This window comes from Apteryx mantelli, chromosome Z (assembly GCF_036417845.1).
Source record: "Apteryx mantelli isolate bAptMan1 chromosome Z, bAptMan1.hap1, whole genome shotgun sequence".
NCBI lineage: Eukaryota > Metazoa > Chordata > Aves > Apterygiformes > Apterygidae > Apteryx > Apteryx mantelli.
The window spans coordinates 9132777-9150970 of NC_090020.1; the positions used below are offsets into that span (position 1 = coordinate 9132777).

The 18194-nt window shown below is 42.9% G+C and overlaps 1 protein-coding gene across 1 annotated transcript in view; it reads left to right on the forward strand.

The window, feature by feature from the left end:
- Positions 1-7034, forward strand: part of LOC136995298 (neuronal acetylcholine receptor subunit alpha-7-like) — a 64355-nt gene extending 57321 nt beyond the window's left edge. Inside the window, exons 9-10 of the mRNA XM_067315549.1 lie at positions 29-138; positions 6513-7034. Of these exons, the coding sequence (XP_067171650.1) occupies positions 29-138; positions 6513-7034 (632 nt within the window). The remainder of the gene's footprint in view (positions 1-28; positions 139-6512) is intronic.
- The last annotated feature ends 11160 nt before the right edge of the window (positions 7035-18194 follow it).

Consider the following 18194-nt stretch of genomic DNA (forward strand, 5'->3'; position numbering starts at 1 on the left):
CCTAACCAAATCCTCCTTTCAATTGCAGCTCAATATTTCGCAAGCATCATGGTCATCGTTGGTCTGTCTGTGGTGGTAACGGTGCTGGTTTTACAGTTTCACCATCATGACCCTCAAGCAGGAAAGATGCCCAAATGGGTAAGCAGCTTTGGCGGTAAATATTCAACAACCTGCTAAAAAAAAAATTACAATTTATAGTGAACTAAAGAGGGGCAGAAGTTGTTCTCAATTAATCCCAAGTGCCAGCTACAGACAGTATGTGTGACACTGCTGTGTTTGCTGCCAGCGTAAAAGAACGAATATACTAAATTTGGGTTTCCATTAAAGCCAGCATATATTATTTGGGTTTTCTCTTTAAACTTAAACCAGGAGACAGCTTACTCTGCACCCACTTTGCAAGTGCTGACCCCAAAGGCAACAGCCTTGATTTCTTATCCAGCAGTCGCTGGTGCTGATAAAACTTGGCGTTTCAAAGCACTAAGCAAACACCTACTAGTCTCTGCTGGGCAGTTTGTCCGGCATGTTGCCTTGTAGAGGTTCATACTGCAGTCACTGGCAGAGCTGTAATCTCCCAAAACAAGGACAGGAGGTCCAGAATTCAACGCTGGAGGCAGTCTGCATTTCCACTCTTGCAACTGTCCCAGCTGTGAATGGCTCTCTGAGTTGCTGGAAGACAGTACCCACCACCGCAGGGCACCAAGGGTCCTGGATATAAACTCAGCTGTGCTTCTTGCAGCTTGCAGGGTGGCTGACTGCTTTTCTGCATCATCAGCAGATGGAGTCAGGCTCAGTCTGGGCTCAGTCTGGCTGTGCTGAGGGACCCCTGGACTTTGCTGGGAAATCTGCCCTCTGCTGAAACCATATCCACTTGTCTGCCTGGAGAAACAATTTTGTCTGCTGGCATCTGATGACTTCTCAGTGCCATAGTCTGTGGACACTCTTTTCTCTACAACAGAAGAGTCTGTTACGCCAGTGAGGTCCAGTACCAGCCCCAGTTAGCTTTCAGGAGGAATGTGTTTATTTTAGATTTTCATGTTAAAAACAAAAGCATACTTTTTTCTCTCTCACCTTCCCAAGAATGGGTTTTAGAATAAGCAGGGAACACATTGCTGCTACAAAAGGAAAAGTAATGAAAGCTAAAGCAGATACCAATAGTCGCAGTCATCTGCTCACCCTGGTTTCTAAGAAGTCTGCTTTTGCAGCGTCCTCTATTATCTCATTCACTTTATTTGTCATGCTGGCCAATTATCGTGATGTGATGTGAAATTTCACATGGCTACCAATGTCAGCTTGAGAAACAGAACTGATTTCTAGTTTATCTTCTCTAAAAATAAGTTGCAGAGTCAATGCAAATTAAAAAAAATAGATCAGTAGATATTAAGCATAGCTAACAATCACTTCTTAAAATGCTGTATAAATTAAGATCAGCTTAGTTTCAAGACAGCACAGCAGGTGAATTCTAGACGAACCTCTATGTCAGCAAGACTTGAGGACACCAGTCTGGATAAACATGCTTCAGATGTCCAAATGGATAGAGTATGCAGCAGCACAACAGCCCCTTGGGCAATTGTACTGTGTCTTCTGCCTTCTGAGGAGTCTGGGCATGGGCTGAGGTGTCCTGTTAAATATGCTCACAGACCCTGCCAGTCAATTCTTGCTCCTTGCCAGCCCATCAAGATACTCTCTGAGGCCACGTCAAATATTTTTGCTAAGGAAACTTCACTATGATGATGAGACATTAGAGGAAATTATCATTCCTGATTCTTTTTGAAGTTTCCTGGGAAAGAGGACAAGCCTAAGAGAACAGTTCTGCAAAGCCCTGTAACAACTGAATGTTACATGTTAAGACAGGACTTCTATAGCTGCTTCTACAGTATGTCCAGATTTAGCATTAGGCCTAACCAGACACATGAAACCAGCCCATTACCACACGAATCATCCATTCTGCAAGACAAAGCAAGCCCTGAAGAACTGTGCTCTTCTGTAACAAGCTATCAGACCTGGCTTGTTGCTCACTCTCTCAAACCTCAGAACACAGAAATGGCATATCTGAAAACTATTGGACAAAGGATTTTCTTCTTTCATATCGGTCATCTGGAGCTCCCCAGAGCTCCTGCAAGACTTGGAGCAACCCGACACACTCCCATTCACATCCTGGAGAGCTGAGAGGACTTCCCTCCCGATGAGTGAATCCAAGGGACCCATAGCGAAAAATGCAGTAACAAATTAAACAAGGGTTGAGCAATCACGGGATCTGGAGAACATCCATTTCCCCGTAATATGTTTGGGAGAGGTACACACTTCGTTCCACTTCTGGAGCAGTTGTAGAAAGAGTGGATTTTCTTTTGCCATTGGCAAGAAAATTTGTAGGAACATATTTGGCAAGAGATTCCTGGCTAGATGTAGAGCAAAATAGGGATTGGTTGTGGGAAGAAATGAATGGAAGTATCTAGACCTGTGTATTGAAGCATGCTGCTGGGAACTTGTTCCCCCAGCACAGACCTGCTGCTGTTTCACTCAGAACCACAGAATCACAGAATGGTTGAGGTTGGAATGGACCTCTGGAGATCATCTAATTCAACCCCCCTGCTCAAGCAGGGTCACCTAGAGCATGTTGCCCATGAGCATATCCAGATGGCTTTTGAATATCTCCACGGAAGGGGGCTCCACAACCTCTCTGGGCAACCTGGTCCAGCGCTCTGCCACCCTCACAGGAGAGTTCTTCCTTATGTTCAGACAGACCTTCCTGTGTTTTAGTTTGTGCCCATTGCCTCTTGTCCTGTCACTGGGCACCACTGAAAAGAGTCTGGCTCCATCCTCTTGACACCCTCCCTTCAGATACTTGTACACATTGATAAGATCCCCCCTCAGTCTTCTCTCCTCCAGGCTGAACAGGCCCAGCTCTCTCAGCCTTTCCTCATATGAGAGATGCTCCAGTCCCTTACTCATCTTAGTAGCCCTTTGCTGGACTTGCTCCAGTAGTGCCATGTCTCTCACATTGGGAAGCCCAGAACTGGACACAGTACTCCAGATGTGGCCTCAGCAGGGCTGAGTAGAGGGGGAGAATCACCTCCCTCGACCTGCTGGCAACACTCTTCCTGATGCACCCCAGGATACCATTGGCCTTCTTGGCCACAAGGGCACATTGCTGCCTCATGCTTAACTTGGTGTCCACCAGCACTCCCAGGTCCTTCTCCGCAGAGCTGCTTTCCAGCAGGTCAACCCCCAGCCTGTGCTAGTGACTGGCATTATTCCTCCCCAGGTGCAGGACCCTGCACTTCCCTTCGCTGAACTTCATGAGGTTCCTCTCCGCCCACCTCTCCAGACTGTCCAGGTCTCTCTCAATGGCAGCACAGCCCTCTGGCGTATCAGCCACTCCTCCCGGTTTTGTATCGTCAGCAAACTTGCTGAGGGTGCACTCTGTCCCTTCATCCAAGTCATTGATGAATAATGATGAATATATTGATGAATAAAACCCCCATACGGTCTGTATTTGACAACGTCTGGACAAAGAATGACAAGGTAGAAACTACAGATAAGAAAGACCTATCTGAGTACTCTGGGTTCTTGCCACAGACCTGCTGAGGTCCACTATTTTTTGGCTGAAAACATTGTGTGCAGGGGGTCGTCATCCTTGAACAACAAGGTTCAATGGCCTGCCAGCTGAACTGCCATACACTTAAAAAAAATTACTATCAGGAAGCAAAGACTGTAGAAGGCATTACTGGAGAGTGCAGATGATATACTGTGACAGCTGTAGCACAGGCAAGCAGGCAGGGCTGAGCGATCTCAAGACAAAAGGGGCAAATGCCAGTTGTGTGGGAAGAGGCTGGCAGCCCAAGAGTGGTCAGTACACAAGTTCTCTGCAAGTCATAGCCATTGCTCAGTCATTAGGATTTATGGCACAATCCCCATTGATTTTTTCCTGCCAGCATCTTTCCGGGCCCGTTTACCTTTTTTTTCAGAGACATCCATACAGCTTTTTGCTGAATAAAAACAGGAACCTATTAAGATGGCTATCTGCAGAGAGGAGGAAATTGCTTACCTGAAATTTGTTCTCTGCAATCCCAGTCTCAGCAGATCCTCCTAGAACTACTCACTCCCCACGCACCCCTCCCCCTGGCAGAGCCAGACATCCAGGCAATGCAAAGCTCTACCCCTAATTAATTGTTAGGGGATGTTTTTCCACCTTTGATGGAATTGGCTGCTGGAGCGAGTTCCAGGGGAAGGCGTGGGCTTTCCTTGGGAGCACCTCCAAGGTAGAGGCAGAAGCCCTCCGGCTCTCTGCTGTGCCTACATCAGGTTGTTTAGTTTCAGGCTTCCCTTTGGATATAATCCTGGGCTGGCTGATGCCGTCGGGCTGGGGTGTGCAGGTTTGCCGGGGAGCTGGTGCTCCTCACAAAGAGCGCTGTAGCTACAGCCTTGTCCGTGGGCTAAGCGGTGAGCAGGGGTTCACACCCGGGCTGTTTCTAGACAACCTCAACCAATTGGCATGCCAGGAAGAGACTGATGCCTGAACGTCTGTGCTTTCTAGGAAATATGGCATTAGTCCAAACACATGAAAAGCTGCGGTGTTGTCTTGCATGTATTTAATTGTCTGTAGGAAATGGGCTTGTCTGTATCTGAAATTATAAATGTAAATTCTCCAAAGAATAAGCACACCATCTTGAAAGAAAAAGTAACATTTCTGCAGAACAGAGCTTTTCCCCTTACATCTCCTTGAAGACCCAGGGCAGACATATCAACATTTTCTAATAAAGTTTGCCTGGCCTAGTATTTTGGAATTTCACATTATGTGAGAATGAATTTTTCTCTACCCTTGCCACTGACACTGCTGAAATATTGTCAGCAATTAAAGCCTTTATATTGTTCCATGATAATATGCAATCATTGTGTCCATAAGCAGTCAGAGGACATTTTAATTAAGGAAGTTCAATTAAATCCAGGATGGATTTTTTTAACCTGCTACATTATAGTTTTGTGTTTGTCTGTGGTGACCAGGGAGGAAATAGTGAAACATTTAAAGCCACCAATGAAAGCAGAATAATTTGAAACTCAGGAAAATAGCTTTTCAGGGTGAGGAATAAAAGATTCATTAGAGGGAGTGAAGCAGAATGGCCCACAGGGCTGCGAGCCAGAAGAACTCTCACTGTAAAACTTAAAAATTGTATTACCATCTTCCACTCGTCTTGGCTTTTGGGTTTTACTATTATTACTCCCTGCTGCAGTAATTAGCGTCTCCTCCTTTCTGAAATTACGCCTGTCATTACAGCAGCCACGCAAAGCGCGAGCTGTAATTCGCCCACCTGCGCATCTGCCCTGTGCAAACGCAGGAGATGACTCCACCTGTATCTGAAACCACCCTACGGACGAGGGGTGGCCCTGAGGCATACAGGGCCAAACCGACAGGAGCAGCATCCTTCAGGCGGTCCTGGGCACAGGGGTGAAACCAGAGGTCAGTTCTGCTTTTTCTGCAAGCAGAGCGAACCAGTAATTGAAGAGGCCACCTATCTTCCAAGAGCGACTCTCACCAGCTCCTTGCGAATGTCCGTTCCTCTATACATACTACTTGAAGGACTCTACGGTTACAAGATTTTACTGACTGAGTTTGCTGCTGTCTGCCTTCCACAGCAATCAGTACTAAAAATGGGAAATCTGGCAGGCTCAGAGTTCAGACAAGGGATCTGAAGATCAGTTCACAGGGAAAAAAATGCTGGATGTACCCTCCTGAGTTAGCTCACCTGACAGCCTTAATAGGAAATATTTGCCCCACAAACATCCATAGGCAGGTTAGAAAGCTCTCGCGAACTGTCGGAGCAGTTTTATACCAGAGCATGAGGAAACGACAGCTGATAATAGCAACATTCAGATTTCGAACTGCCCAATTTAACTGATCAGCTGCTGTTGTTTTGAGAGAAGGCCTGCTGTGTTATGTGGCTGAACTCTTCACCAAGGATTAAAACAGGATTGCAACAGCTTTCAAGTAAAACAACACAAGGCTGTTTATATAGACTTAAACAGCAGGGGTTGCGGGGAGGGTATATGCTAAAAACTTCAGTTAGTCTGTCCTATAGTCTAATTCAGCACAATCTAAACATTTGCCCCCCAAATCTTTAAGAGTATCTCTCTCCATATTAACTGAGAAATGGTTGTAAAAGAATGCAGCCAACTTTGTGCCCTCCGCTCAACCACAGAGATCCAGGATTGTTTGCAAAATAGGGGAGTTCGAGAATTGTTCTGTGAAGTGAAGATCTTAAATCTCCTTTGCTCTCTAAGCTGGGTGGACATGGAACACCTGTATGTTCAAAACATGTCTGAAAAATGTCATTTTTGGGAAGGGCCCAGATCCTGAAAAACTCCACTTAAAATCAGATAGTTGGAGAACATAGCAAACAGCCAGGCTTTCTAATTGAACATAAGGACTGATGACAGTAGCCACCAAATGCTTCAGAAACAGTACATTAAAATGCTCAAAGGCTCCCTTTATTCATATTCTGATCACTCTCTTTCAGGTCCGTGTCATCCTGCTGAACTGGTGCGCTTGGTTTCTGCGAATGAAGAAACCTGGGGAAAACATAAGGCCCCTCTCTTGCAAATACAGCTATCCCAAGCACCCTCCGAGCGTCAACAGCGCTGAGTTGAACGTCCTGCCCGGGCACCAGTCCAGCAACGGCAACGTGGTCTACAGCTACCACGCCATGGAGAGCCCACGCTGCCGCCAGAGCAACGATCTGGGTAGCAAGAGCGGAAAGGTTACTTGCCCCTCGCCAGAGGATATCGAGCTCGCTCAGAAGAAAGCTTTCGTGGATCACCTCCCAGCGATCGTGAAGATCCTGGAGGAGGTTCAGTTCATCGCAACGCGCTTCAGAAAACAAGATGAGGGTGAGGAAATCTGCAGCGAGTGGAAGTTTGCAGCTGCTGTTATAGACAGATTGTGCCTGGTTGCATTTACCCTTTTTGCCATCATCTGCACATTTACAATACTCATGTCTGCTCCAAATTTCATAGAAGCTGCTTCAAAGGATTTTGCATGAGGCTTTCAAAGATGAAAACAGTAAGGAGAAAGGTAATTTAAAAGTCAAGGTTTCCAGTAATTTTGCTAGGTATTTTAACTCAAAAGAGAGAAGTGTACTTTTCTGTGCTAACATACGCAGAAGGAACCGAAATTAGTTTCAAGAGCTAATTTATTCCTGATGTTTGTGACTGTAATTACTGAATAGCACACATGTTGAGTATACGTGTTGTTATTTATTTCTTAGACTACTTCTACATGTAATTATGTCATGATCTTGTGACCATCAGATAGACAAGATAGACAAGAATTCCAATCTACAATATATTTGTTACAAGCTAACACTAGTATCAATACATTACAAAGCATCTGTGAACCTTTAGCTATTTTTATGTGGCTCGCTATAAGCTCTTCAGTACTTTACTGTTTTCAGTATCTTTATGTTTTGGGGATTTTTTGTGGCTCTGATACTCACTTCTCAGGTTTGACAGATATCTCTTCACAGTCTTATGACGCTGTATTGCATTTAACAAAATAAACTGTCATCGTGTTAGCTCTTACTAGTGCAGTGACTGGAATGTTTTCTCAGTGAATATGTTAGCAGAATGTATTTTTGCCAGAATGTAACTTTTTAGTTTTCATGTAGGAAATATTGGTTGTTGAGGAATGAAAGAAAATTCATCCTCCAAAATGGCAATCACACGTACCGTTAATGGCGCCTCCTTAGCTCTCCTGCTGCATCACCGTTGCTGTCATGTTCTAGCTCTGCTTAATATGAAACATCTCTGATCGCTTGGATCACAGCTGCCAAACTAATAATGATGCATTCTGCGTAACTAGGGCAAAAATCTTGGTTCCACACAGCCTGTAGAATTTTTGTCACTGGTTTCACTGGGGCCAGATTTCACATTTAGAGTCCACAGCTTACACAACAGCACTGAAGTAGGGTTTTTTTTGTGCTAAATTCTGTTAGTACAGTCCACTTTCAAACTTGGACAATGTGGCTTGGTTAAAAGAGTTGTGTAAAAGAATATTTTTGTTTTGGTAAATTTTAATGCAGCAATATTTAATCTCCATTTGTACCATTTTGTTGTCCACAAATACAGTAATGTAATGTCTATATATTAATAAACAATAATCCTATTATGCCACTTCCCTGGAAGAGAATGTCAGAAAAGCCCCCTTCTCAAAAGCACCTCCTTTCTATTAACTATGCGAGTGGAAACCACACCTTTCTCAGTGTGATTTTATTTTGCCAGCTGATCACAACAGACCTACAAAAGGCTGTGATGTGAGGTAGGCATCTTTCCTCTCTGGGTATCACAGCACATTTCTGAATGTCTTCTAAAAGAAAACACCACCACCTTATCTTCTCTGACTGTCTTCCAGCTTGCTTTTCTTCCAGTCAGTGCTAATGTACCAAAATTAATGTTTCCCGTATCTGCTTGATGGATCCCTCCCATCATCACTCCTGGAGAGGAAGAAGCAGATCATGGAGCTATTATTTACGGGAAAGCATTTTCATTTAAAAAGTGATGGTGAAGCTGGTAGCTCCACAGCCTGAAGAACCAAGCAGCTGTTTCTTTTAGGAGAAGCTGTGGGAGCTTTTTCGCTATTGCTCTTCGTTAGGAGGTGGTGGGTCCCTTTAGAGAGAGACTTCACTATGATGAACCTTACCTCTACAGCTTTGAGATCAGATCATCACACTAGTGTTTCCTACTTGAAGTTATGTCCAGAAAGCACCCGAAAGCTCTTGGTAGTCCTGACTATAGTGACCTGTTTTGTATTTATCATAGCTTTTGTGCTCTGCACTACTTGTTATTTCTTCAGTTCAGCTCAAAGTGGCAACAGTAAAAGACCACCATAACGAATATTCATTGTATTTTTTTCTGAGAGATCTTGCTGCCCATCTCAGTGTGCTAGTGCTCTAGGTAGCTTTTGCTGCACCAGCAGCAGAAAACTGCCAGGAGCTCTGCTTCTGTCCCTTGCCCATTTTGCTGCTTCTGCTCATGGAGCTGGCCTTGCTGAGGTGCAGGGTGCAATTCAAGAGCGGTTTGCCCTACACAAACTCTCAACTGAGCTGCAGGACTGCTCTGGGGGCTCAGGTCAGTGATCAGCAGGCTCTGCTCCTGGGACGCAGCAGAAGTGCTCACTCTAAATTATTGCTTTGGTTATGGGGACAACAGATGTAGAAAATGTCTAAATATCCATTTATTTCTGCAGTTTGTGATGCAGGATGCTATATGACCTTTAGAACGCTTGCTCAAGGACCACTAATATTTTTGCTTGAAAGTCTCCATTTTTGAAAGTAGTCTCCAGTGACAGGATAAAAGGATAAAAGCTAATGTTAAACTGTACAGTCACAGTAACTTAACATCCTAATGCAAAGCATGTTTCTTTACATGAAACACAGTTATTATATGAGAGTATTTTTAACTGGAGCAGGGATGCATAAATCTTAGGACCAGAAGGATGACAGAAACTGTCCAAAAACAACAATGGAAAAATAACCTCAATCAAATATTTAGTTTATGAAGTCCAGTAAAACTAAAAAATTCCATTTACAGATTACCATTTTTTACTTCTATGCCACCAAGGGATGGGTCCTCTCTTATAGAGCTATCCTAAGACTCAAATTGTGTTAATGCTATGCAGTTCACAAAACCTTGTACTGGACTGAAATTGCGTTCTGGTTACTTGTTCAACTGGCAAAGCGAGGCAGATCCTTTTGACATCTGGTAGTCACTTGGCCTTTTGGAAGGTAATAACACTGCTACCACAAAAATTCTGGAATGACCTAGTTTAGAGTGAAAGAGGAAAAACGGCCACTGTACAGACAGAACAGTGCAGAATAAAGCACCGATGCATTCAGGGCTTTCCCGAGAACCGCAGCGCAATTGGAAAGGCTGATGCATCATCCCACATATATACCAAATCGCAGCCTTTTGTCGCACCACTAGTTAGTGTCACACAACGTCTGTCAAGGTATTGCGTAATTCCAAAAGACAGAAAGTTTCCAAAAACAATCAGAACGGCCAAATGGCAACAATGAACTAACCCACAACATCCGTCTTTTACAAAATCCGTGCACTTAAGCAGACGTTCCATTAAGAGTCATGGCCATCTTATCCTCCACAGGCAATGTGAACATCCTAGTAAAAATCCCGGTACTCTCTCTCTTGCTGAGGAGCGCCGTATTCCCCGGGAGGCACGTCAGATCTCTGGTGTGGAGGTATTCAGCGTGGGCTGTCGGCACCCTGCCCCTGCAGATTTTTGTTGAATGTAGAAAATTGGTGAAGAACTTCCTAAATAAAATACAGTTACAAAACTGATCTCATAGGCTTGTCTGACAAAAAGAAAATACTTTGAGAAGACCAATGTTTAAATGAAGGTAAATGCAAATACAATGATAATGTACAAGGAGGACATAATACTAGAAAAAAAAACCAAGCAGTCATTCCCACGGTAAACTCTAAAAAGAGCTGTTTTTGCACAAAAGAGGACTTTCAAAGATTAGCATCTGCAGGATGCACAGTTATTTCATACAATCATTATATCTTTTTTTAAAAATTCATTTATCAGGGAAAGCAGGATCTAAATTTCAGACCAAGGACAGGAATACAGCAGTATGGTTTTGGTAGTATCTGTTTATATAGAAAATCAGTTTTGTCAAAATAATTTGCATGGTTGTGCAATAGACAAAGAATGAATGTATACACAGTATAATACAGTGAAGACATGTCCACAGAATTCTAATCAAAGTAAAATTTAAGGCCATATTTGTGGCATTCTCTCCTTTTACTAACATTGCACTCCGAACATTTCAAGGTACAACCATGACTTTTATTCAATGATAGAACATGCGTAATGAAAGGAAGGAGCACTTGGGAATCACAGTATCTTCTAACTGCCCACAATACATCAAGGCATAAAATAAATTTAAAATAAAGTAAAGATGCATATTCAGCTATTTCTGCAAGAATCAGTTATTTTTCAGTTAAAAGCCAACAAATAACACCCTTTCTCAGAACCTCCCCCCCCCCCCCCGGCCAAAATAATGTTACCTTGTAATATTTTGTGTAACTTCTGAAAACAGGAAATCAGGATCTAAGGTATTTCAGGCCGAGATTTCTGAGATCTATGAAGTACAGAGTTACAATACACATAGATGGAACCATAACTCTGCCCTCTTTCAGTAAGTCCTCAAAGCAACTATAATACCGTTTCCATCCTTTTAAACAAGTGTTCTGCTTGGCCCATAGGTCCATGCTAAGGACTACATTGAATACTACAGTAAAATTAAACCACGTTTACACTCATTTGTACTTAAAAACACACTTCTGTCTAACACAAACTTTCTTTTATCATCCAATAAATTCGGGGGTTCCACTTTTTTTCCACCTTGCTGCTGACCAGACCCCTGTGCACCTCCCAGTACAGTTCATGTGGAAAAGGTCTGCAGATTTTCCTCAGTTGCGCACAGCAGAGTTTCATCAAACCCAGGGTTAAAGGAAAAGCATAAAGCCTCAGTGCGTTCGTCGTGTGGTAATTAAGTTTTGTCCCCGAATTATTTGCTTAGAACAAATCATTTCAGGGAAAACAGATCCTAAAACTGGAAATTGTCTGCACCCTTCTCTGTGCTTCTGGAAAGCCTAATGACTTGCATCTGTAAACATCCCGTGAACCACTACCCTGTCGGCAGGAGGTGGCAGCTGACAAGAACATCAAAAAGTGAAAACAGTGGCTAAAATGTCACAGATCAGAAAAACTTCTGCTCAACATGAAATACTTAGGTTCATCAAGGCAGAGAACAAGCCAAAGGCCGAGGAAACCCTAAAAGTAGACTGTTTAGAATTTTTCTAAATTTCATTTGTGTTAAAATTTCTGATGAAAAGCCTTCCATGTTTTTTAACCAGGTCTAAAGAAGACACACATCCTGAAGTTAAGAATATATTTTTTATTGATTAGTATTGTAAGCTTTATTTTATTTAGAATAAATTACTTTTTGATATAAAGACTCTTTCTTCTGTCAGTAATAAATGCCAAAAGTACCTCCAAACCCAGACACCATTCTTGTCCAAACTGGCATATTTTTAATGCTTCGGTAATGTGTGCTTGGTCTTGATATACCGGGATGACTTTGCAGCTAAAATGAAGCTCATGAATTGGCAGGTTGTAACTTTTGAGGATGATTTTGAGGATTTAGAGTCCACGGTTAAAAATAATTAAAAAAAAAAACATTTTAAACACAAATTAAAAGAGAATTTAGCTGGATTTTACAGGTTTTATAATTAAAGTTGATTTACAATTTTCCATCTAAATGGTTATTTTGTGAAAAAGAAAATTTCTAAAAATATAATCTTTATTAGAGTTATTCCGATTTCATGTAAACTTTTCAAATTTCCACAGGGAAATCAAAACAAAATAGCACAAATATAATTGCAGCTCAATCTAACTCTGACTGAACTGGACTGGTTTGCTAAACTGACTGACAAATTTTTTGAGTTTAACATTAAAATGTGCTTTCAAGGGGATCCCCAAGAGAGCTGTGGTGTGAGAGTGCGATCGTTGCTTTGGCAGCTAGTACCCCTCATGCTGTGCAATGCGCACGTGCGTCCAACCGAACTGCAGGGCGCATGACAAGAATCAAGACCACTGATTCATCATAGGAACTTAGTCTTTCAGAACCTATGTAGGAAAATTGTGATAACAGAATGGGAAATCGAACAGCAGCTCCCTGGAGGCAACCTATGGCCCCACACTGGAAGAGGGAATTAAATGCTAAACTTCGATTTTGCCAGGTGACATTTTTCAGAACTTTATGATCAGTGCAGTGTTCTGTTACGCCAACCTTGTATCTTGCACAAGCGTTACCGCACTTGATATTGCCATGGGAAGGAAAACCTGGTTTCATGTATCACTAAAACCCCCAAACTGGTACATCAGGTCAGATCAAAAATCCATCTGGCACTTCATCTTATCTTTGACAGAGATCACACATAATTGTTCAAGAAGGAGTCTGGTAAACAGGCATGCCTGGAATGATCCCTCTCCTTGTACATCCTCCTAGCCTAAAACAATAATTGATATAAAGTGTACCTGCACTTAGATCTCCATATTTAATAGATAGTACTGGAACAAGCCAAAGATTATACTGTGGCATCACGATTAGCTCGGATTAGTGCATGAAACGTACTGAAATTCTGGCAGCATATCATTTTGCACGCAGTTACAACAAACCCTGCAGCTTTAGTGACAGAAATGGAGATAGAGAATTCTCAAACATGACTATAACCAATGCCACTCTGCAATAAACAAAGACAACAGTTGTTGTGCTTTCAACAACGTTTACTGACTAGGATGATCATCATGCTCCTTGCAGGCTCTCTTTGGCTACTTAGTCTAATGCAACCAAATTATAGTTATTTACACAGACTTTCTCTGCTTGCTGATACTTTATTCAAATACTACTGGGATTCTGCTGGAGAGGAAAACAGATGAGGCAAGGCTCTCTTGCAACCTTGGCTGCATGCCAGCGAGGGGAGACTTGGCTGTTGTGGGTGGCTCTTCTTTCTGAAGGGTGAGGCATGCAAAGACTACTGCTGTCTGCATGTCTCAGCTAAGGAAGGTGAAAGAAGAACCAAAAGAAAGGGATAGGAAAAACTGCAGATGCATATTTTTCCTGTGAAAATGCTCCTCTTAATTTCTGTGCAAAAAAACAAGGCTTCTTTCTTAATATTTTTGTTCAATAGAATAGTGGTACAAAATAGTCTTCACATCTCTGAAGAGTCTGCTACACCAGAAGGAGGATCCAAAACCCCAGCTATTGGCTTTCTAGTATTATTTTCCTTAGGTAGGGGCAGTGAAAAAGAAGTATCCCATCAAAAGAACAATGCAGACACATAGCACCACGACCTGGTAACTCTGTGGCAAACAAATACGCTTCCACATAGAGTCTTTTTTTGTTTTTTTTTCCTTTTCACCCGTCAGAAATCCAAGTGGGAAAAGGAAATTTGATATCCTGAAAGACCTTGGCTGACCTCTTTTGATCCAAGACTAAAACCAGAATATTTTTGTGAATGTTATTTATGAAGTTTAAGAGAGTCTAGCCAAATCTTATTCTCCTAACTTAGAAGTCAATGACTAAATTCAGCCCAGCTGAAGAACTTCCTAAATGGCCATAGTGCACTGGGTGACCTCCAGCTGGGTATCAAGTCTCTGAGAGGATCAGTAATGATCTGAATATGACCTTAAACTGCATTTTAGGGGTTTCCTTAGCTGAAATTTGTATCCACAGCTTTGCAACTAATAGTCCTTAATGAATTAACAGGCCTCACAAAATGTATTGAGAAGTACTGTGGATACAAAACATGTTTATGGGTAATGTGATCAGCTTTGCATGTGACCAGAGCGTTTCTGTATTTGGTTTTCTTAGCAGTCTAAATCCTAAAACACCTTGACTTCACTAGGAAATTAGAGAAAAGGTATGAAGTTTTTTGCTAGTTCTGGAAGCCTCCAGCTTTATAATTATGCGCAAAAACCAGCTAAATTTTCGTTGCTGAAAAGCGAGCCCACTCTTAAGTAGCACAGGCACATAACAATAAGCAGAATAAAGTGGAAGAGGCCAAAGAGAAGTTCCTACATCAGTGGCAGGGAGGAGAGCATCCTGAGAAGAAGTCAAGATCTTAGGACTATGTAGCATCCAAAATCTCAAATACTCGCTCAGCTCCAAACCAAACCTTTGAAATTCCCTGTCTCTCAAAGTCCCTTGGCTATCTTTGAAGATACTGTCACTAGACACTGCTGCCCTACCAAACTTTCTGCTAAATGCCTGCTGCTACTGATCTTAACCTGAATGTGCTTTGGGATTAAATGACCCAGCATACTCTAGTGCAAACAGATTTAACATCTGCAGAATGACTGCCAGAGTTTCAGGTTCTCAGTAGGGGCTGAAAGGCAAGTGCTGCGTGCGGGAGCGAAGAGGGCTATAATGAGGCTTAGGGCTCCCTAACTGTCCTAAAGTGACTTCAGCTAAAAACAGAGTGCTGCTGCCAGAAACAGGCTAGACAACGTGCCTAGGAAAGTACCATTAAGTATCAGTACACCCTACTGAGACGTTGTGCTGGACACGACCAGGAGTCCCAGACGGATCAGGACAACGACCTGATTTCAGAAATCTGCGCAGTGAAAAGTCCTGGGGGGCTCCAGCCGTGGAAGCAGTGGCTGCACCATTTCAAATGTGCCACAAGACTCATTCTTCAGCACCACCTTACCGTTGCCCAGAAGTACGGTGCCCTTGCTATGAAGTACCTTTCCCTTGAAAAATACCAGCAGATTGAAACCAAGTGTCCAGAAACGAACTTGACCAACATAACGGTAATAACTAATAGCAGACTTTTCAGCAGCTGTGCTGTGTGAAATTTACATTTTAATTCCCAATGACCTTTGGAGAAGGGATTACGCAGTAAATTCGGGCCAAATGCTTCCTTCACATCTCTAAGTAACTCCCACAGCTACAACTGAGAAGGACCAAGTTCAGCATGAAATTCCCTTATCCTTAACTAAAAAAAGCAGGATATTTACATCTACAAAGACTATCCTAAGGACAAGATCTTTTACCCTGCTTCCTAAAAGCTTCGGAGAAGGATATGTTGCATTGGCCCACAGAGCAGGACCTTGATGGTTTAGAAAACTACTGTAGATTTTCTCCATCTCCTCTGACATCACCAAAAAAACAGCAATAGCTTTTTTGAGTGTTTCCAGAGTCTCTAAACTCAAAAATTAAAAAAAAGTCACAGAATCAAAGTGAACCACACACACCTTATTCATAGCTTCTTTTTGTAAAGGTTGCTTCTAGTGGATAAGAATAACATGCTTTTCATGTAAAAAAGAGTTTTGACTTCAGGTATCGGGGTATTTGCTGGAGGATGAGTTGGCATGGCAAGAAACAGCCAGATTCACTTCATCATGGGCAACAAAGACCGCCAAGTTAAAACCTGGGTTTTTAGGGAGCGAAATGGCTGAAAAGGAGCCTCTGCATAGCACTGAAGACCCCTGTGAACCTTGCAGAGTCCACAGGGCAGAGAGTAGGAGGCCTATTTGGCAGGAGATGTGTCTGCCACAAAGTTCCTGGGGATGCAGGTTGTGAGGAAAGAGTCACTGAGCTTCCAAAACTGGATGAGACAGAAAATCAGCAGTACATCCGCCCACCTTTTTTCTTCTGTGGCTGCTGGAAGAGAAAAGCAGTAGGCATTGCAGATGGTCAGTTTCAGACAGTAACAGCTGTATTTGTTATTTTTTTACAGCTTTTAATGCAAAAATACCATATAGTGACTTTTGTCATTACTTTTGATATTAATTTTGGACATGTGCTTCCTTCGCACAGACACGTCAAGAGAACCTGGCTTTTATCTCACTGACTGACCATCAAAAACCAATTCTAGCTTTTTGTGTTCAGTGACTGTGCATTTTCTACCATATATTAGTAAAATGTTCTTGGCAGAATGACAAGAGGGTTTGCTGTCAGACAGCCTGTATAGTCCCTCTTAGCTGAAATATTTTTCCAGATGTCACAGCTGAAGTCTATCTAATGGAATTCCCAAACAGATAAACATAAAAAAATAAAAGTAGGTGTCACAACCACCTGCTTGGGGTTCAGGGTTCATTATGTGCAGCATCCTGTGATGCTATTCACCAGTTTCAAAGGATAGAGAGCAAATAGCTTATTACATCTTTTCAGGGGTTCAGCATGTTAACTCCCTTGCAAATAACTCCCTGTTGTGTTCCTGACGTTCTCCTCTGCATCTGGAGGAAACCTCACTCACAGCTCCACATTATCCTGAGTGCAGAGCTAAGGTGCTGGCAGGTGCCTGGCAGGGGAGCCCTGATCTGCTGCGCAGTGAACATCATAAGGACAGGGGCACATCTACTGAATATTTAGGAGCAAACGTTGGACTGAGTCGTTCACTTTGCTCACAAAACTCTGCACCCATTGAGGCAGTGATAAGCTCTCTTGGCTGACATCAGAGTTTGTCCATAACCAAGCTTGACACCAGTATCACCAAGTGTCTGCAAATTTTTTGAGGAGGAAAGGCGAAATCTTCCTGACAGGAAAATCCATTAAGAAGCTACATGTCTCTAGAAAGGGTGAGCTGTGATTAAATCTGCTTTCCCATTCAGCCGTCCTGCTTACCCCTTCACTGAGTTTATGAAATATTCTCAGGAGTAAGTCTAATGAAGACCAGGGGTGGCTCTAATTTTTTTTTAGCTGGGTGTGGGATTCCCCTTCCCACATCATGCACAAAGAAAGGTAGTGCACAAGTAGGGCATATTTCTTCTGTGATTGCAGCACAGGATTTGGGGCTGGCATGTATGCTGCTATGTCTGTACTTAGCACGAAGAAAGTAACTCAGAAAGACTCTAGCAAGGTGACCCTTGGTAAAGTACTGATGCGGACAGACCCATCTGCCCCCAGAGCCACCTGATACAGACTGATTAATATCAATAAGCCTTCTATTCAGTGATAGACAATACAAGAAAACTGCAGCTAAGAAATCTGCAAAAAATTGGCATATACTGGATGGTCAAAAAACAGTCAGATGGCCAAGAAACTGTAGGTCCAGACTGTCCTTTTCCCAGCTGAAGTAACTGGTGCTGAAGTAATGAAAATCATGAGTAGGCTCTCTTGAGCTGTACTGTCTCAGAGCAGGAGGACATAGACAAAGCTCAGGCTCCAGACTGTAAGTGGTCCCTGCAGATCTTGAAGGCAGATCTAAAGCTTTGCAAGTCTAGCATGTGTCACCAGGGCGTCTTCAAGGCTAACAACAATCTTTCTTGCTGCTGGCTGATGTTCCAGGTAAGCACAAAAGCAGAAATCCCAGAGGAGCAAGCAAAGTAATTTCAAGCTCCTTGGCTTTCCCAACAGGGTCTTCTCTGACTGCCAGGCTAAACAGGAACTGTCCTTCCCCTCTGATTCCCCCACCACCTGCAGATGCCAGCTTTTCAGGGCTGCTGTTGCTGGCCTCCAGAAAAGGGAAGGGCAGTCGATAGCTGCTGACTCCTCTCTGCTGCATCTGAAGATTTTGCATGGAAGATGGGTGCTACATCCACGGATTTGATGCTTTTGGCTGCTCCTGCATAGTACAACAGTGGAGAGGGTAAATACAAGGTAAAGAGAGACAGT